This window comes from Rhamphochromis sp. 'chilingali', assembly GCF_963969265.1.
Source record: "Rhamphochromis sp. 'chilingali' genome assembly, chromosome: 7".
NCBI classification, from domain to species: Eukaryota; Metazoa; Chordata; class Actinopteri; order Cichliformes; family Cichlidae; genus Rhamphochromis; species Rhamphochromis sp. 'chilingali'.
The window spans coordinates 31,328,515-31,350,143 of record NC_137934.1 but is presented as its reverse complement, the minus strand read 5'-3'; the positions used below and the strand labels follow the sequence as shown (position 1 = coordinate 31,350,143).

Here is a 21,629-nt window from a genome sequence, read left to right as displayed (position 1 = left end):
AAGGAACTACTTCCTCTCCCGCCTTTCATAGTCATATGCAAAATATGGCTGACCAGTTGAGCCGGGGAAGCCCCGAGGTCTTCCTTAACCGCGCTGCGCAATCCCAGCAAAACCCACGGAAGACGGTCAACCCAGTTACCACCTGTTAAGGAAGCCTGGAGCACGGCCTTGAGTGACCGGTGAAACAGTTCGCACATCCCATTAGCTTGCGGGTGGTATGCTGTGGTGCGGTGGACCTTGACCCCCAGGCTGCCATTCATGGTAGACCAAATCTCAGAAACGAACTGGGGGCCCCTGTCCGAGGTAATGTCAGCAGGGGGACCGAAACGCGAAACCCACGTGAAAAAATCCCCTGGCCACTGCCTCCGCTGTCGTGGACACCAAAGGCACTGCCTCTGGCCACCTGGTCGTGCGGTCCACCACAGTTAAAGTGTGCGTGCAACCCTGTGACTGCAGCAAGGGACCAACCAGACCCACATGTATGTGATCGAAACGCCTACTGGGGACGCGGAAAGGTTCGAGCGGTGCCTGTGTGTGCCTGTGGATCTTCGAGCATTGGCATTGGATACAAGCCGCTGCCCAGTCTTTCACCGGTTCACGAAGGCCCATCCAAATGAACCTGCCACTGACCAGCTTGACCGAGACCCAGACGCCCGGATGAGAGAGGGCATGTACCGAGTCGAAAACATGACGACGCCATGAAATGGGGACGTTGCAAAGCAGGTGCGGACCACCGGCCCACACAGGCGTGTCCTCCAGCACGAGGCCTGTTTTTTCTGACTGAAGGGCAAGGACATCCGGGTCAGCACGTTGCTCAATGGTCATGGCAGCGTAGTCTACACCAATATACATGGGGGAAACCAAAGCACGGGACAGACAGTCAGCGACTTGATTGAACTTACCAGCCACATGCTGAATGGTGCGCTGCTGGTGTGTGCTCCATGGGACTGACTGCTACGTCGGATGCATCGGTGGTCAACGCAATCTCCTCCAAATGGAATGGGTGGGTCAGCAGGGTGGCATTAGCCAGCACAGACTTGGCAGTGGAAAATGCCTGGATGCATTCTGGGAGCCAGTCAACAGGATCTTTGGCTTTTTTACATTTCAAGGCAGCGTAGAGCGGCTGCAGCAGGTGGGCAGCTCTGGGGAGAAAGGGGTTGTAAAAATTGATCATCCCCAAGAACTCCTGCAACGCTTTAACTGACGTGGGATGCGTAAAGGCCGAAACGGCTTGGACCCTGTCTGAGAATGGGACCACACTATCAGCGGAAATGCGGTGCCTGAGGAAATCCAGGACAGGCAATCTGAACTAGCACTTGGAGGGGTTGATGATCAGGCCGTGCTCTGCCAAACGCTGAAAAACCTGGCGGAGATGGGACTCGTGCTAGCTCACCGAGCAGCTGGCCACCAATATATCGAGGTCCAGGTACATGAAAACGAAAGGCAGCCCGCGCAAGACGGAGTCCGTCAGCTGCTGAAAGGTCTGGCAGCACCTTTCAGGCCCAACGGCATGCGCAAAAACTCGAACAAGCCAAATGGGGTAAAGACAGTGGTTTTAGGAACATCTTCGGTGTGCACGGGAACCTGGTGATAACCCCGCACTAAGTCAATTTTAGAAAAAATCGAGGTCCCGGCGAGATGGGCAGAAAAATCCTGAATGTGAGGGATGGGGTAACGATCGTTCTCTGTGTTGTTATTTAAACGGCAAAAATCTCCGCATGGCTGCCACCGACCGTCCGATCTGGGCACCATGTGAAGCGGACAGGCACTGATTGAGCGCTGTACAATGCCAAGCTGCTCCATGGCTGCAAACTCTTCCCGAGCGACGGACAGCTTCGCGGGGTTGAGGCAGCGCGCCGGGGGCCTGACTGTGGGAATAGAATGCTCAACCCCATGCTTCGTTACCGTGTTAAAGAAATTGGGGACAGACAGTGATGGAAACTCCATAAGCAAACGCTGAAAAGCATCCCCGGAGGTCACTACATTAGCCCAAATCAGGGGCTCGGCAGCCCGAGTAAAACAGGGTAGTGAAGAAAACGGGAGAGCATCAATTAAACGTCTGTGAGCAACATCAACTAGCAGTCCATGGGCACACAGAAAATCAGCGCCCAAGATAGGCACTGAGCTTGCAGCAACAACAAAGTTCCACTGGAAATCCCGGCCATGGAAACAAACAGTCACCAACCTTTCTCCAAACAATGTGATGGGAGAACCATTAGCTGCAACAAGCTGTGGCTAGCTGCCAGCCTGTTGGTGGCGGCCGGAGAAGGGAGGCTCTTCTGTGAGCCGGAGTCCACCAGAAAACACCTCCTAACGTCCGCGGCCGCTACGGCAGCCTGGCGGGTCCGTTTCCCTGGGCCGAAAAAGAGAAACGTGGCAGACAACGATGCGCCCTGGCACCAAAACGCTGATGGTAGAAGCAGAGGCTCTTCTCGCGGTGCCGTCGCGTAACGATCCCTGCCGTCGGTGAAGGATCCGACGCTCCGGGGTAGGCAGGTGGAGATGTCGCCGGCGGGTTCGTAGCCAGGGCGTGCATGTCAAAAGTGTGGGTAGCGAGAAGAATCTGATCCGCTTCCTCAGCCAGGGCGAGGTAATCCCTTGCAGCCAGAGAGTTGACGAGGCCGGCTCTCACGGCAGCCAGCTGTCGGAGGAAGAGGTGGGCGAAGAGGAATCCTCCATCATACGGTCCGAGTAAGGACAACATGAGCTCCAGAGCCGTGCCACCACCCAGGCCTGTGAGGGAGAGAAGCTTTTCGGCTCGCTCCACGTCAGAGAGGGCATAGCGCTGCAGAAGCAGCGGGCATAGCGCTGCAGAAGCAGCCCCTTGCCCCTTAAGGGCAACGTATTTCCCTTGGACCCACCCTCCTCCGAACTGAGCCGGCAGCTTCAGTGCCACAGCAAACGCAGCTGCAGCAGGAGGCGGAGGACCGACGGCCGCAGATGCATCCAGAGCGGAGCCGGCATCATCCTCGACCTGTGGCATGTTCGAGTCTGGGGTCACCAATGTGGAGGTAAACAGACAACACGGAGCTATTAGCTCTCACTCCACTACTTTATTTCTCTTCTCCATCAACTCAACACATCGCGCCACAAAACACATCAACATACTTCCTCAATACTGGGTGTAAGTGGAGCCCTCTTGTGGTCTGCCACAATACCCTAGTAAGCTATAGTACTTTTTCCTTTGGGAAGGTCTGCAATTCTGTTGAAGAAAGATGTTGAATCTATTTAATTATTATGGAAAAATAATTGATTTCTGTGGAATTTTGTTATACGTGCATTAAATTAAAGCTGATTACATCGACTGAGCATCACAAGGCGGAGGGTGGGTGGTGGTTCCCTATATTTTTTTGCTGGGACTTGGCAACCCTATTAGTTAAGTTGCTTATATTTCCGCTAAGTACTCTTTAAAATACCATAATAGGGATGATGGTGTAGGTTTAAGTTTATTAGATTGATCAGTATTGCTGAACTATGAAATATTTTGGGTGCAGTGTATTTTTTTTTTAAACATACAGGTACAACAGAACAGGTTTTGTGTTTTTCTTTTAAAATTTCAGTATGAACTTATACAAAATGCAGCAAGATATTTAAAAAAACAGATTTATTGATTACAAAAATACACTATATCGGATTCATATCAGCATCAGCAGATATCCAAATTTATGATATTGGTATCGATATCGGACATAAAAAAGTGGTATCGCACCATCTCCAGTGGTAACCATGTGTTGCTACTTACATATTTTAGGCAATTTATTACAATTTATTAAAGTAGAACAACATATAAGCCACAATAATTTTTCTAAAGAATAATTTTTTATACTTTAAATACATTTTGACAATATATTACTCTTACTTTTACTTCAGTAGTACTTTTGCACTGTACTGTATACTTCTTTGATCACAGTGTACATACTACCACTACAGCCTGACCCATGGCTTCTCAAAAAGTGAAAAAAAAATCTATGTATTAATTGTGTTTCTGTATAGAGTAAGCTTACTTTGATTAATTAAAAAAAAAAACTTTCCACTTTGTTTCCCTAATCGTAAAGCAGTGAAAATGGTGTGGTATAACATCCTCTATACTTAAGTAACATCAAGAACCACAAAACATAATATGTGAAAAACAAACATCAACTTCTAAATTCACCTTATGTATGCAGGTCATTTAAACTTCAAACTCACAAAGAAAACCTTGTATCCATGAGCTAAAATTATAATAACAGGTGCAGGGGCTGGGATATCTGGCATGCAATCAGGAGGTAGCTGCTTTGAAGCCAGCAGTGGCACATTATTTAGGACATACATGATTAAGATATTTATATCACAGCCATTTGCATAATGCATTATGTATGATATTAAAGAACTACTGGTAATTTCAAGACTGGATTAGTCTATTTCATATCAATCATAACATTGTATTAATCGGAAATGGCTCTGACATCATCTCTACTTCTGCTACTTTTGCCCACACTGTAAGATTATCAGACATGGATTTGTACGTAATGTCACTTCCAAAGATAAACACACGTTTTACAATAGCATATTTAGATTGTAAGCACCAACACATATGCTAATGCCAGCAGGCTCTTACCCCCAGGAATCCCGTCGTGGTGATCCAGGTTTTTTTTCTTTTTTGGTTGCTATTAGTTTTATGTTCCTCGTTTCATTTAAAAACATTAAATGCCTCTTAGACTGGTGTTGTATAAATAACATATTAGCATAGTCAGAAATCTTAATGAAGCAACTTGTTGTACTATTCTATTACAGTACCACATTTAAACCTACTGAGCTCTTTAGAACGACCAGTTCACTCACTTCACTGCAAAGTCAGACTGTGTGACTAGGTTTTTGATTTCTTCATCTGTGGCAACAGGACTGAAACCATCTGAATTCAAAGATTACCAACTGCAATCCATATGTAGTGTAGAGACAACACACTGATTTGCTGTTTTTAATATTCTTCACTTAGCCAATGTTTCTAATTAACCTACAATCAGAAAGTGATTTGATTTTGGTATTTTTATTTTGAAATAAATAAATGAAATACACACTGAATTGCAACTCAAAAAACCCTCAACTTTATAGCTGGTGATGAAACAAAACATGAACTGACAATGAAGAACTGGAAACAGAAACACACAGGCACAATCTGAGGGTACAATGCGACACTGACACATCTATGGGCTCAAAATGTGGTCATAAATATTTTGTACGTGTAAAAACGATTTGTATGTGCAAAAAAGATTTGTGTGTGTAAAAAAGATTTGTGTGTGCGTAAAAAAGATTTGTATGTGTAAAAAGAATTTGTGTGTGCGTAAAAAAGATTTCTATGTGTAAAAAAGATTTGTGTGTGCGTAAAAAAGATTTGTGTGTGCGTAAAAAAGATTTGTATGTGTAAAAAAGATTTGTGTGTGCGTAAAAAAGATTTGTGTGTGGACTTAGAAAAAAAAACCCTGCAAGTTACAAGTACGGATTTTGACCCTATTTTTCTTCCTTTCATCTGATTGGTCAATGTCATGTCAATCACAAATGTAACAATCCAATCAGAGAACAGATGGGTTTGGCTGTCGAGGGGCGCTTTTTTTGAACTGCAGGTCTTTGAAGGGAATAAATCCCCATTTACATGCCAACCCAGCGTTTTCCTTCATCACCACGAAGGAAAACAGTCTGTGGTCGTCCGAGTTTGGTGATTTTTGTGTCACAGGTCTACGTGTTTAATACAGGGACTTCCACAGCCTTTTCAACAGCGCTGCGGACCGCGGGGTGGGGGCGGGCAGTGTTTTGGAAATGACAGTCTTCATTACAAAGCTTTCTTCGTTATGAATTAGCATACATGTTTTTATTGAACATTTGAAGAACCAGCAAAAAAAACAAACTCTTGTAGAGGACATAAAGTCAGAGATAGAAAAGACAAGGAGCAGGTGCATCTAGTACAGGTAGACCTGCTGCAAAAACCCACAGAGCCCAGCAGCCAGCGCAACAAATTCTGGATCCTTTGCTTTTAGTTAGCAGTTAGCATTAGCAGCACATCCTGCATCCGATGTGAAAGGACTTTTATGCTGCGCACTGTGACTCACAGCAATGGTCCTGGGTCAGCCCTGACTTTGTGTTAAACTAATCCTAAAGTAATAATGGTATTTCTAACCACTGATATACCACAACTTTATCCTTTCAACAGCTGCTGAAAGTAAGGGGACCTAGCTGCTATCGGATATTTATATAGCGATCCTCCAGCTTCAAACTGTATCACCCTTCAAGGACCTGCAGTTCAAAAAAGCGCCCCTCCGACAGCCAAACCCATCTGTTCTCTGATTGGATTGTTACATTTGTGATTGACATGACATTGACCAATCAGATGAAAGGAAGAAAAATAGGGTCAAAATCCGTACTTGTAACTTGCAGGGTTTTTTTTTCTAAGTCCACACACAAATCTTTTTTACGTACACACAGATCTTTTTTACACATACAAATCTTTTTTACGCACACACAAATTTTTTTTACACATACAAATCTTTTTTACGCACACACAAATCTTTTTTACACATACAAATCTTTTTTACGCATACAAATCTTTTTTACAAGTACAAAATATTTATGACCACATTTTGAGCCCATAGCTAGTGAGGAAAAAAGACACGGCGATTTACTGAAACGAGGTATGGAAAAAAAGTAATATAAACGGAGAGTTGGCACTTGCTGCAAAAGATTGTTTTATTGTATGTGTACTGCTAAGACAAGTAACTAGCTGGTTCCTTTTACTTGTCTGGTAGACGAAGGTCGGGAGTTAGAGAGGACGCCATTTCATCATTCCTGCGCCATTCCTGCTCCGCCTTTCTTTTCTGAGATCGGTGAGCAAAGTATTTTACTAGTTCATTGTTTATCTGTGCTTTTCATGAGTTCTTTGCAAGCAAAATGTTCCAGTGTTCATTGGATAATTGTTTAAAAATATTTTGTGGAAAACCTTATTCAATTTACTGAAAAACAGCATTTGAAGCAAATGCACAGATTGTGTGTTTTACTGTCTATTTTCAATTTGTAACATGGGTAACGTTGCAAATAATACATTTTAGGTGATAGGACTGTGAACTGTGATTATATAAGGAACTTAATATGTCCTATGACACTGTCATTGACAGGTCAGGTTTTTTTTTTTTTTGTTTCCCTTTGTATCTTCCTTTTGATGCATTGCAACGGATCCTGTAATCGATGGCGAGCCAACCCCGTTGAAGGACCAACTGACTTTGTTCTGTGCTGCACAGCAGAGTGTGGTAGGCCAGCTGCAACAAAACAGAAACAACCACGCCACTTTGAACTTGTTGTTCCCCTTCTTCACACACATCCCCTGGACTTACGGACGGTTTATTTTAAGGACTTTTTACGGACTCTATACATCCCACAAACAGGAAGGGAAGTGGGTGTGGGCGGTTGGATCTATTTCTCCAGCTGAATAATTGTTGCAATTTGTTAACAAAGTCTATGAAGATACAAACAAGTGTTGTCATTTGGATCTTGGTAATTGAGATTGTGGTTCATTTTGAATGTGAACTTTGTACATCTAGAAGGGTGCACCCATGTAAGGTTTCTTTTTTTAAAGTGATTACTGTGATTGTGCCACAGGGTTGTCACTGAGGAAAATACTGGTACCAAAAAGAGACACTTTTATTTGTAATGTTTTGTATGTTTGTCATATTTTCTTTTTTGTTTTCTGGGTGAAAAGAAAAATACAAAGCCGGGAATTTTTCAAAACTCACAGTTGCCTGAGTCTCATTCAGTTTGCCTCTCCTCTACGTCCAAATCGTTGAGCTCTTTTGCATCAAATTTGAGTGAAGTACCTTTTGATCTTGGAGTATTTGAAACACATCAGTGTTACACTATACTAAACACAAGACACAACCTAAGAACTAATCCCTAACCAAGAATAACTGAAACATAGATTTATAATAATAATCCACAAAGTACCAGAGAATCAGAAAATAATCCATAATGCTAAAAATAAACCAAAACATAAGAAACTCAAAATGCTGGGTCAAAATGACCCAGAACTGTGACAATTTGAAAGATTTGTTAATCTATAAGATTAAAAAAAGAGTGACAGCACTTGGGCAAATGTTATAATTTAATATCCTTTTTCTTTCTGTTGTTTACCTGATATCTGTACACTTACATTCAAATGACTGTGGGGGAAACCGTTTCTGGCTAAAATAGCCTAACTGGTTTCTCTTCATGTCAGAGGTTATATGTCTTAAGAACCTTGGTACCTCATTGTGACACAGTTACACACACGAATTTACCCCATGCTCAGTAGTATGCTACAACAACAAGGTCAATAACAAGTCATCAAGTCCCCTGCCCCTCATGTCAAGAGGCAGGTCAGACTTGTCTCACTAAAGATTAATATCCCACATGAAACTGTTCTTGGTTATCTACTTTCACCTGGAGGAAAAACCAGAGGAAAAATGTATCTTGAATATTGGTTTGTGGAAAAAGGAAGTAGGTTCAGGTGATCAATAACTACTTATTTCTCTACAGAGTGCAGTGTGGTGTGCATCTGTATTGGTAGAACTGAAATTAGCAATCAAGTGGCACGAGAAAAGCAATAGGAGAGTATCTGCAGCATACTACAGGTGAGTATTTCAGTGCATGTTCATGCTGATGACATTACATATTCAAGTGGTGCATGCTGCAGCATTAACAGTGACAGCACAGTTTCTCTTTCTAAACAAATGATTACCTCATCAGCTGTCATTAGAGAATCAGTGATGGTCAATAAAACACTCATGTTCAGGGCAATAATCTGCAATAACAGGAAAATATTTCAGTAAACACTGTTTACTGAGTAAACGTGATCAAGCCACTGAAGTTGCTTTTAGTGTCATGATACACCCTTTTATGTACTGAATGCAAATAAACTGTTTTGTCACTACACAGGAATGTTACTCAGTTCACCATTTTATTCCACAAATATCTCCCAACACTTTGATGAATGACACATTTAGTGAAAAATGTCCACCAGCTAGCTTAATGGTTACCATCAATTAACATGAATCAAATCCAGGAAAACTAAATACCTGACTTAAATTTCAAAAGTATTAAAACATTATTACATGCACACGACAAAGAGACCTAATGTATTTTTACATGCTAAATAAACATGAGTATGTTATATGATGTCATAACTGATGTCATTTAATATCCAATGTGTATCTGACTAGTTGCAGGTGGGTGCTGACTTCATAGTTGTGTGATGATGCAGCTATTGCAGAGTTTATTTCTGGAAAAATAAGTTCATGGTTTATGATATGTGTTCATATCTTAATTTTATTTTGTAATTTCTTGTAATTTCTTTGTCAGTTTTTCTTGCTCTCTATTGGTTTTCCTTTTTTGATTCCCCAACCTCATTAGTATGACCTGTGTTTCCAATCAGCCAATGACTTTTTGAACACATTCCCTTTATTCCCCGACAGATCTACTTGTTTTCTTCTCATTTAAGTATTGATTTTATATCTTTGTTTCAATGTCATCCTAGTTGCTTTAGTGTGTGATCTTTTAGATTTCACATGTTGCCTATTCCTCCACTGGTTTGCTTGGTTAATTGACTGCTTGCTAGAGTATCACCTCAACCATGAGTGATCTGAAACTTGAACTTTCATTCTGTTTATGCTTGGGCCCTTTTCACTGAGACTTCAGCTGTCACTTTCCAGTTAATATTCCACTTTTTCAATGTTGTTAAATGCTACGAGGTACTTTCTGTGGGGTGAAAATCTGCCAGCACCAATTTAGAAAAGCTTAAAGAGCAATGTTCTGTACTTTGATGGGGAACAAGACCTCATGCACGATTACTGCCTCAGCCTTGATGCGGTGTATGCCATGTGGGATTAGAGGTCTGGGGCCACCACATAACTGTACGGATAACCATGCACTGGCTGACACACAAATAATCATACAGTGTGGTGTCTCGGGCATTCCAAGTACGCAGATCACTGCTTTCCAGCATGAGATTGTTAAACTGTTTGGGGATTGTGCAGGGCTTCCTCGGTGTGGGTGCCACTAATAGGTGCCACATAGTTATCTCTGTAAGTATTCAGACAATAATGCAATGTTGCTTTCGTGAACCATCACAGTGGATTGTAAACCACAACCAGGCTGGATCAATACTGGACATGAAGTCTTGTTACAGCTCTTGGAAAGAGCTGAAACAGTGTCCCAAGAAACAGGTTTGGTTGTGGAGGTGATTGACGTGATTGACGTGATGTTGTTTTTGATGAAACGTCAGTAGAAATTCTCAAATACCAGAAAGTATTGCAGCAATTTCTGTGTGGAGGGAGTTAACCAGTCTGCTACGACCTTCAGCTTCTCAGGATCTCCCACTTTCTATCGTTTGCCAACACTCGAAGATATAACTTTAGAAATATCACTTTTCTGACTTTACACAAAGTCAACAGTGAACATCACCATATACTCAAAGTATTCAAGTGATATATTATGTGCACTAGATGGTAAGCAGTCAGTAACTCTTTGATGTATTTCTCAATTGCCTCTTTCTCATGTTTGCAGAGGTCTTACAATTGGCTGTTGGGTAAAGGAGCTCCAAGCAGGAAATCAGTTCTGTAAAAGGTCATGGTATTCCTTAGGCTTAACTACAGGGTGGGCCATTTATATGGATACACTGTAATAAAATGGGAATGGTTGGTGATATTAAAGTCCTGTTTGTGGCACATTAGTATATGTGAGGGGGCAAACTCCTCAAGATGGGTGGTGACCATGGTGGCCATTTAGAAGTCGGCCATCTTGGATACAACTTTTGTTTTTCCAATAGGAAGAGGGCCATGTGACACATCAAACTTATTGGTAATGTCACAAGAAAAACAACAGTGTTGCTTGGTTTCAATGTAACTTTATTCTTTCATGAGTTATTTACAAGTTTCTGACCACTTATAAAATGTGTCCAATGTGCTGCCCATTGTGTTGGATTGTCAATGCAACCCTCTTCTCCCACTCTTCACACACTGATAGCAATACCGCAGGCATGACCAGAAAAAAAACTGCTGGCTGTGAGAGTTTGGGGCTTTGTAGTTTTTATCATGGCCTGTTCACACAGGTGTCTATTAATTTTGATTGTCAAAAAAATTAAAGCATTTGAACAAATGGGTTCATTATGGAAGGCAAGTTGATCTTTTAACTGATCATCTAGAAATTATAGGAAAGCTTTTAGCATTTTAGCCAGTGTAAGCAGCTAGGAAATCAAATTTATTGCCTTGCTTTGGATGAGATGCTGAGCTTTGCCATCTTCACGAATGTCTCAGCTCACTAAAGAGCCTTTCCATTTAACAGATAGACTACATAGGAAATTTTAGAGAAATCATTGGTGAATGAAAGAGATGAGCAGCAATCACGACACTCCCTCATGTTGGCCCAAAAGCGTACCTTGGATAAAGTGCATGTTTGGCAGCTGGGTCAGTTGAGTCTAGTGTTTAGTCTGATTGTTCTATCATAATGAATGAAATGAAAGAATGAAAGAATTTGGACACATATACCAACAGCATTTCAAACGATTTATTATAGAACTTGCAAACAGGTCACTGTGCTTAATAGGTAAGCATGGCAAGAGCAGAGGTTCTCCAGGATACTGGAGTTCGAGAGAAGGAACTTCAGCATTCCTTTTAATAGAGAAGTCACATCATGAAGACAACAAAGACAACAATGGCAGAGAGTGGAAGCACAAACTGCTCCTTATGTACCGCAATGTGAGCAGGAGATAGGAAGTAAGAGTGATGGCTCAGGCCCAGGAAAATCAAAGTTTCACCATCGAGAGCAGCTGGCCCACAGTGCTTCCTGAGCAAAACGAAGAGAGAGAAAACAAAAGAGAGAAGGAAAAACAACTAATGTTTTACCATAAAGTTAGATCTACAGCCCCAACAGGTACCAACACACCTGAAAATAAGAATTTTGATTAAAAGTCATGAGACATCTCCAATACATAACAAACAGAATGTAGAAAAAAATAGCTCTTATTACATTATAAACTGCAGACAGACTTCAAAGTTGGAACAGAACACATGCTGAAAGCACCAGTAGTTACAGACTACACTATCATGCACAAATTGGAAATTCAGTAGCTCACTCCTAAGCTTTCTTTTGGCTGAGTGCCTCTTGCCTGTAAACAGGTGATCACACTGCTGTCATCATTCCCTGTAGGAAACGACAAACTAAAATTAATGGTGCAAGAGAATGTTTTTGTTGATAAAATAATTTGACTTTAGCAGCTGTTTGCACTGTTGAGCATCACGATTATAGCAGCTAAATTGGGCAAAGCCTACAATCAAAAACATGAAGTATTATCACTTAAAATGCAGGGAAGGAAAACAATTCAAACCATGAATTTTGTTTTGAGAAAGTCCGTGAATTAATTTGATCATCTCACTTAACTAAGACAACCTATATGTGTGAAGAAGACCATAAATTCTTAGTTCAGCTCCTGTCTTAGATTGTTGGCATTGTCCAGTGTTTGTACTACCAAAGCTCCTTTCTCCTTAAGACACATTTAAGGAAACAAGACTTCCATGGTATGCTATAATATCTGCATTCTTCTAAATAATAAATATGCAATTCTATTTTCATAAAGAGTCTCTGATTAAAAAAAACTGTTAAAAAGAGATCACTACAGCTGTTATTAAGGGATATCATTGCTAATTAGTTAAGAGCCACAATTAATAGTTGATTTTGAGTTGATCTCTTGTAATTTAATGTTAATGTAGTTAAAACAATATTATGCATAGGTGTGATAAAGTGGAGTAGCGTGCGTGTGAACAGTGTGTGAAAACCTCACAACCACCAAGGAAAAAGACTAAAGAGCTGTCAAAGGTCTGGAAAGATGTGCAAATGGCTGGAAAGATGAAAGAGGTATAGAATGAGCATTTATTACTGCTGGTATCAAACTGCATTCAAAGGTGGTGGATCAGCTCAAAACTGCACAGGAGTTTTTCATGATCTGAATGCAGTTGGGACCACGATCACCAAAAACACCACACACTGAAATTCTGCAGTGCCCACAAAGGTCCCCCTACTTAAGAAGGCATATTGTAGAGCTGTCTACGTCCACATGTACACTGAAAAAAGTGATATTGTCTCCTTTTAAATATAGCATATTATATTTTGGTATATCTTTTCATTTCAAATGAGTAATTCCTGTCTACATATATAATTCGAGTAACTCCAGAATACATTCCCTGCGTTTTAATCCAATTAATTTTAGTTAATTAAATGTAGCTCAAAATGCTTAAGTATGTTTTTCATAGCCTCCTGCTGGGCCATTTTGCGCATGCGTTAGGACAGGCCACCATTTTGCGCGCGGACTGAAGAAGCGGACTCTTTGTGTGCTGCAAGCGGGCTTAAGTTAATCGCACAACTTCATATAAAGGTGGTCTAGCTTCGGTAAGTAAACCTTTTACGGTCGTTTTTGTTTTATTTTTTTACCTCAGTCAAAGCATGTTGACTCTTTAAGACGTGTGCACATGGAGAAAGAAGTCTAAGTAGTTGTACACCTCTGAACTTTGTCATGAATTTGACTTAAGCTAGCTATGTGCTCTATTAGCTACTGCTCTATTAAAAGAGTAATTGTATTGATGCGTTAAAATGTCATATGTTTTTAGCTTAGTTCTTGTGGCACACTTTGTACTAACAAATTATGGAACGAGGCAATTTCTCTGTAGTTAGCTGTAAAGTTCACTGTACAGTCGCCTGCAGTTTTAAGTGGAGAAATCGTCCCTCCCGCCACAACATTGGCATTAAGGAATAATCGGGCGGGGGAGGGGGCTTCTGAACGCACCTGCACAGTCAGGGGTGCAGTAGGAAATAAGTAGGATTGGCGTTGCACAACGTCTTTTGTGCAGAAAAAAATAATGGTTGTAAACTGTGGAGGAGAATAACTCAGTGGTTGCCAAAAATGTGAGATCAAAAGGCACTGAGAGTGATGTTTGTCAGAACTGAAATTAACTCAGAAAAGAAGTTGCTTCACTTGATAGAGCTGTTGAGTGCAAGACCTGTCAGCGGTCTGGTTTAGCATTTAAAGCCTCGCTACGTGCTTCCAAACCGCTGCATTTAATCTCAGAGAAAACTAACACAGAGAAGTAAAGCAAGTGTGTAAGTTCATCTCTTTATGTTTGCATAGTATTTCCATGTTGAGCTTAACAACTGATGTATGGAGCCACAGCTGGACTGGCTGTCGGAGTTTTGTATTGAGGGGGAAAGGAAGCGATTTGTTTTATACTTCAGCTAGAATGAAAAAAGACACAAAGCTGGAGTTATTCGGTGTCTTCATGCTGAACAGCTAAAACTTCTTCCCTCATTCTCCCCCCTCCCTCTCCTGTTGCTACTTCAATCATGAAACTGATCGATTATCAGGTGATCGGCTTTTCTGTCGCTAGTCTCTCTCATTTGTTAGTCACCCAGTTTGCGCTAGAAAGAGGAAAACGGCAGATAAACAACAGCAGCACGTTTAAGCTTGATAAGCTGTTGCTAGAATTTTTTTAATATTACTTCTAGTATCCGCTTATGTTTTCTGGAGCCACAGCCGTAATAGCTGCTGGTCATGATAGTTTGGATATGTGGTGAGAAGGAAACATGAAGGTGAAACCAGGAGAAGTTTTTACTGAATCATTAGAGCTGAACAGGTAATGAAGAAACAGGTTTACATTTTAGGTCACATGAATGAGTTGAAGGGAAGTTATGAACTGTTTCTGAGAGACAAATAACTCCAGGATCCTTTTTTAGGTAGCTGACAGCTGGTAACTGTGCAGGGGCGGATCTAGCAAAGTTTTGCCAGGGGCCAGGTAGGGCATTAACAGGGAAAGGGAGACACAAAGACATAATTTTCTTTCTTATTCTCATTTAAAATGTCTAGCTTTTAATAAATAATTATTCTAAATCTTACTACCAAAGTGGTGATCTGGTTAAATGTATAGAGATCCATTATTGTATGTAGTAAATATTAAGTCTAATATATGCCCTAGTAATAGTAGTACATATAGCACTTTTTCCTTTGGGAAGGTACGCTGTCTGCGCTGTCTGCAACTGTATTGAAGAAAAATGTTGAATCAAATTATTATAGAAAAATAATTGATTTCTGTGCATTAAAGTAGATTACGTCAATTAAGCATTATCAGGCGGAGGGTGCGGGGTGGTTTCCTAATATTTTTGCTGGGAGTTGGCAGTCCTATTAGTTAGTTTAATATTTCTATGTACTGTTTAGAATACCTGAATAAGGAGGATGGTGTAAGTTTTTTAGGTTGATCAGTATTGCTGAAGTATAAAATATTTTGGGTGCAGTGTATTTTTTGCATACAGGTATAACAGAATAGCTTTAATGTTTTGTTTTTAAAACTGAGTATGAACTTATACAAAATGCAGCAAAATATTTATAAAAACAGTTTTATTTATTATAAAATACACTATATCGGATTCATATCGGCATCGGCAGATAATCAAATTTATGATATCGGTATCGGACATAAAAAAGTGGTATCGTGCCATCTGTAGTTTGCACAGAGGCACAAGTAAGATTTGTTTTGTTACAAGGGAGTATCATGAAGTAATGCACTAATGGCTTGGAAACGGTAATTGTTTGTCTTTCTAAAGTTTTTTTTTATTTTTATTTGTCTTCCTTTTCTGGCAGATTTTCTTCCCCTTATGTGTTACTGTTTATTCAAGAAGATGGTGTTATTTTGGTAAGTACATGCAAATTCCTTACATATTTATCACAACAGTATTTGTCACAGTATTGCAGGGACAAGTTTATCTATCTCATCTTAAGGGTTCTTGTGATTATTAATATTGATATTAATTAATATCAATTAATATATATGATTAAATTTCTTTTATCCAGGACAAAAGAAAAAAAAAACTTGCGAAAGTGAAATGAAAAACAGGAATTTAGTTCTTGTGAGTTAAGAGGATGCAGAGCATAGGGTTAGATGGAGGTGGATCATTCACTGTGGTGATCCCTGAAGGAAACAGCCAAGAGAAAAAGGATCAGATTGCAAAAAAAAATGTGGTTTGTTTGCATACATGAGTCTTTACGGTACCCACAGGACTCCTGAAGTATAAGTACTCTGAAGTTTGCAGAGCAATTTCAGAGATGTTTGGGGCTTACATGGCAAGCATGTTTTTAGTTGCACATCTAAATTTTCTCTGCTCTCTGTTGCTGATGGCAGAGTTCTGCCCCGCTGACCTCACAGGTGAGACACTCCCACCAGTGGACAAAGAGCACAGGAAAATGTGTTGCCAACCACCTGAAACAGACAAATATCTGCTTTTTAAAACCCTTTAAACCCGTTAAATGGACTGATGCCATTCATTTCTTCTTTGATTAACAGTAGTAACATCCTTCATGCACTGTATACTAACCCATATGATAATCATGCTTTATGAAGTGATGGCAATTGCATTGTAGCATTTAATGAAGAAATAACAAAATAATCATACCAATGATTAAGCACCAGTCTTCTTTTTTTCTGTGTGTGTGTGTGTGTGTGTGTGTGTGTGTGTGTGTGTGTGTGTGTGTGTGTGTGTGTGTGAGAGATACAGGTAAATGCTGAATTCCAGTGTATTACAACACTTCAACTGGAGATGACCTTCGCGGCACAGTTAGACAGAATTACACCTCAGTTGATGACAGTTTTCCAGAAGAAGGGCGGTGTTTCTGGGCAGAAACTTGCCCACCACTTGCAGATCATGCAAGAGGTAAATCTGAATATTGCAAATTCTATTTGGATTTCTTTTGTCTTAAGTGGCAGGTCACTGGTGAGTCCAATAAGCCGTTTTAGGTGACCAGCCAAGCAATCTAAATTTTGAAATTTCATATATAAATTTTATTTACTATGTTTGAACTGACATATGATAAAATTTACTTATTGCGAATGTCAGACATTGTTCTTTTTTCCAAATTGGTTTAATCAGCAACTCTCTTTAAACAGGCTGAAAGTGATGTTAAAGTGAAAAGGGAAGCAGTTCTCAGGGCACTTTGCCTCTACCTTGGTGAAGAGGACGGAAGCCTTATTCGGGAGTTCTTTGTAAGTCATTTAAGTCATTGTAAGCAAGTCATCTATACACACACTTTTTAGATAGATATCTGTGTGTGTGTGTATTACACACACACACACACACACACACACACACACACACACAAACGACTAGATTGGAATTTAATTGTAGAGTTAATTGTTTTTTCTTTTACCTTTTTATTAAATGTTTAGGACATTGAAGGAGATGATATCCAGAGAGACCTGAAGAAGCACACCATGGGCATTTATGTCATCAACAGGGAGGATGGACAAAATGGACATTATGATGACATTGGAATATTTGTTGAAGGGGAGATAGTCATGGACAACATTGGATCTCTGGCCCAAGCTTGTGCATTGATGCTTGGAGTAATCTATGCACTAAACCTAGCCTTCCCCAAGGAATTGAAGGACTATTATGAATTCATTTAGAAAGTGTTGATGGGATTCGATGGTGAAAAGCTCTCCCCCAAAGTCTTTGGGCTGAAGAACAAAATTGCTACTGGATAGGAAGATTTCTAAAATAACACATCAAGAGAATGCTGTTATGTAAATTACCAATGACTGGTGCTCTTGTGAATAGGAGTAAAACTCTTGTACAACCATCATTTGTTCTGTGTTATGTTTCGATTGAACATTTTAACTTTCAATAATGAATGTTTCACGTGTGGTACATTTGAGTAGCTTGAAGAGCAACTTTGTAATTATTCAGTTATAGCTGCTGCCCTGCGTATAATCAGTGTTAACTCAACCGGATAAAAAAAAAAAAAAAAACATTCATGATTACCACACTGCAGCACACTGGTAACACTTTAAAGACTATTAATTGTTTTGAAGCGAGTATGTTAGGTCAGAAAATATGTAAAACATTCAGAATCTTCAAGGAAGGACTAGAATGGAAAGACAGTGGTCAATAAGCAGTAAGGAAAACACAAGTTTAATTTTAAGTCTAATTACCTTATTAAAATGCAATTTCTAAATATGGATCGCAGAACAGCAAGTCTGAAACTGGTTAGTTTGTGGATGCATCAGTTTCTAATTGTGATACATTATACTGCTGGTAGTGTTTTATTCTTTTATGTAAGGAGTTTTTTTTTTTTCTTTTTTAGAGGAAGAGAAACATTGGTTAACATTTCTCTTGTCTGTTGTTTCTGTTTTGTTTGAATACAGCTTTTTAAAGCTACTAGTTCATAGGCAAAAGTTGTAATTTGTATTATACAAATTGCAGCAATTTCCCTTAGAGATGTGGATTCTTATTCTGTTTGCAACAAATTTTGCATTAATAAATGATGTGAAAGAATGTTGTAGTTTTCATTATTGACGTTTTTAAAAACTACAAATCAGGGTAAGCAATATTTTTTAAGTAAACTTAACTTAATTGAAATAGAGAGAAATTAACAATTTGATTGATTTGAATATAAGTTTGGGACATAAGTGTAAAGGAAACAAATTATTCTGGTACATTTAACACGACCTTAGTTGGACTTACTAATAATATTTGACTAAGACGTATCCACAACAGTTAAGTTAAAGTAGCTTAAAAATATATGTTGGTTTTACTCGCTTAAATTAAATTCAGTGTACTTAAAAAATATTTCTGGATTCAAACAAATTTATTTCGTGCAACCACTTGTCATAAAAAAATTGAGTAAATTGAACAAAACATTTTTTTCAGTGTACCCGGGTATTTTTGAAAACACAGATTTTTCGATGCGTTTGCACCTTTCGTCCACACGTAAACTGCGTTTTCGGTCACTGAAAACGGAGATTTCTAAAAACGCCTGCCAGGGTGGATATTTTCGAAAACTCAGTTTTTGCCTTTATGTGTGGATGAGAAAAATGGAGAAAACGCAGCGTCAAAGGTGTGCGCCTTTTTTGACGTCACACTGTGCGCCACGTTATTGTTTCCGTGAAATGAATTTCTACAATACTGTTACTGTTAACTGTACTCTCTGCAGTGTTTAAATGCTTACATATACATACACAGTTACTGTCCCTCCACACATACGACTCTGTTCTGCTTCTATGCCCCAGCTTTGTTTACTGTTTCCCACCCAGGCTTCTAGACTTCTGATTGGCCAACATTTCTACACGGTTAGGAATATATCGCCACCTGTTGCTTTGGCATGTTCCTACCAGCGTTTTCCTTCATTTCTGTGTTTACGTGTGGAAAATCTCCATTTTCAAAAATACCCGTGTACGTGTGGACGTAGCCTCAAGGTGAACATTTATTCAGTTTCGTTTAAATATTATTTATGTATATCGCAACAACAGTTGCCTCAAGGAGCTTTGTATTGTAAGGTATAGACCCTAAAATAATAGAGAGAAAACGCCAACATTCAAATGACTGTCTATACCTATTGCAGTGTAATTAAGAAAGTGTTCAAGGTCACCTTATTTAGCTCTAACTATATGCCTTATCAAAAAGGACTGACGACTGTCTCCCATTGTAATTTCAAATACCCTAGGAACCACAAGTAAGTGAAGTGAAGTGCTCTATTAGGGAGATGTGATACTATGAGGTCTTTTAGAGATAATGGGGCCTGGTTATTTAGGACCTTCTATGTGAGGAAGAATTTTAAATTCTAGGGATCCAATGAAGAGAAGCCATTATAAGAGAAATATACCCTCTCTTTCTAGTTTCTGAATTCTGGATCAACTGAATAACAACTGATAACAATGAATTGCAATAGTCCAGCGAAGTAGAAATGCACGCAGGAACTAGTTTTTTTTTAACATTACTCTTACAGTCTGTCTCTAATTTTAGAGATAATGTGCAAATGTAGCAGAAAGCAGTCCACATTGAAGGACAGATTCATCTATATTATTCTGAGAAGGCGAGGGAGAAAGTGCTGTGGTCAGATTAAAACCAAAATCAAGTTCTTTGCCATCAACTCGACACACTGTGTCTGGAAGAAGACAAATACTGCTTATGACAAAAAGAACAGCATCCCCACAGTTAAGCATGGCATTGTATACACTGGAGGCTGTTTTTCTGCTAAGGTTATAAGACGACTTCTCCGGATTAAGGGACTAGTGGAAGACAACCTCCTTCCCTTAAACTCTAAATTTACAGCCCACTATAAGGTGAGATCTGTAATGCTGGGGGCTTTAGCTCCAGCCCATATGTCATGGTCTAAGTGAGTGTTTTTCCACTGGTCCTGCAGTGTCTACCCATTCTGGGTGGAGCCCAGAGTCCAGACCTGCCTTGTTCACCTGTTCGTCATTGTCGGCAATCAGCAGGAAGTGTATTCAAGATCAGCATCTCCACCAGTTATCTGCCAGTCCATCAGCATCCTTATGGTTGTCTTCAGGTGACGTAGAAATTCTCTGTTCCATTTTTTGGATTGGATCAACATCCCTCCAAGCCACAAGCCCATGTCCATCTGAGTTGATTGTTTACCTCTGCCCTTGGCTGCAGATCTGATTTGTGGAATATTCACCTGTGTGGCATTATGCTCCTCTAGATTCCCACCATCTCACCTGCCTGTCCTGCTGCCCACCAGTTTCTCTTACATCTGGAAAAACAGATTGGAAGTTGCATTATTCTTGACACTTACTTGGATTCCCTCCCCTCACATCCACTCGCCTGCAGATACCAGGAAGCCACCCACCATTCCCGTGTTACTTATTTTCCTGATTTTCTCTCCCACAAATCATTAATTATTCTCTCCTTTGTTGCAATGCCATCGTCCAGAGACTCTTAATCGCTCGCATGGTTGAAGCAGAGCTCCTAGATTCACATCTCGACACCATATTAGTGAAAAGTAATCCTTGCCTCCACACTTTGTTTCGTATTTGGGTCCACGTTCTCTCTCTTCGGCCACCTGGCCATGACACCATAAGACATTTTTATGGTTATATATATATATATATATATATATATATATATATATATATATATATATATATATATATATATATATATATATTAGGGGTGCAACGATATTCGTATCGATATTGAATCGTTCGATACAGTGCTTTCGGTTCGGTACACATATGTATCGAACAATACAAAATTTTTAATTTATTTTATCAACTTTCCTTCTGACGATGCTGTCTGTGTTGAGCGCTCAGTGAATCTGCGTTCGACTACTCCGCCTAGGCTCGACAGTGCAGCCTAGGCGGAGTAGTCGAACGCAGATTCACTGAGCGCTCAACACAGACAGCATCGTCAGAAGGAAGAGCGCAGGGCAAGCTAGCGAGACAGAAGTTAAGCTCTCCTTGCAACATGGACCTCCTCCACCCTCATTCAGATCTGGCGTTTGGAATTATTTTGGTTTTCATGTGACGTATGACCCTGAAGGTAAGCGAGTCATGGACTAAAGTAAAACAGTATGTTGGATGTGCCATGCAATGCTCAATTACATGGGTTTATTTTGGAAAGAGACATTTCTCTGTAATAAACTCTCTTTTCCAAAGATGAGTGATTCCTCAATCAGATACAGGGCTCGCAATATCGCTAGCCCGACGTCCCGGGGCTAGCGATTTTTTTTCAGTCGGGCTACCAAAATCGATCTCTGCCCTGCCCGTCGGGCTATTGTAGGAAGGAAAAATATATGTCAG

The 21,629-nt window shown here is 40.1% G+C and overlaps 1 protein-coding gene across 3 annotated transcripts; it reads left to right on the top strand.

The window, feature by feature from the left end:
- Positions 1-13,361: 13,361 nt before the first annotated feature.
- On the top strand, positions 13,362-18,251 carry LOC308399201 (uncharacterized protein). 3 transcript variants are annotated; one of them, XM_080886296.1, is made up of 5 exons: positions 13,362-13,437; positions 15,677-15,728; positions 16,588-16,743; positions 16,977-17,072; positions 17,256-18,250. In XM_080886296.1, the coding sequence occupies exons 3-5, from the start codon at positions 16,630-16,632 to the stop codon at positions 17,493-17,495; spliced, it is 450 nt and encodes a 149-aa protein (XP_080742422.1). In that variant the 5' UTR covers positions 13,362-13,437; positions 15,677-15,728; positions 16,588-16,629; the 3' UTR covers positions 17,496-18,250. The 3 variants fall into 3 exon arrangements, with proteins under 3 accessions (XP_080742422.1, XP_080742423.1, XP_080742421.1); XM_080886297.1 differs by lacking the exon at positions 13,362-13,437 and having other exon boundaries at positions 15,712-15,728; positions 16,580-16,743; positions 17,256-18,251; XM_080886295.1 differs by lacking the exons at positions 13,362-13,437; positions 15,677-15,728 and having other exon boundaries at positions 15,735-16,743.
- Positions 18,252-21,629: the final 3,378 nt, after the last annotated feature.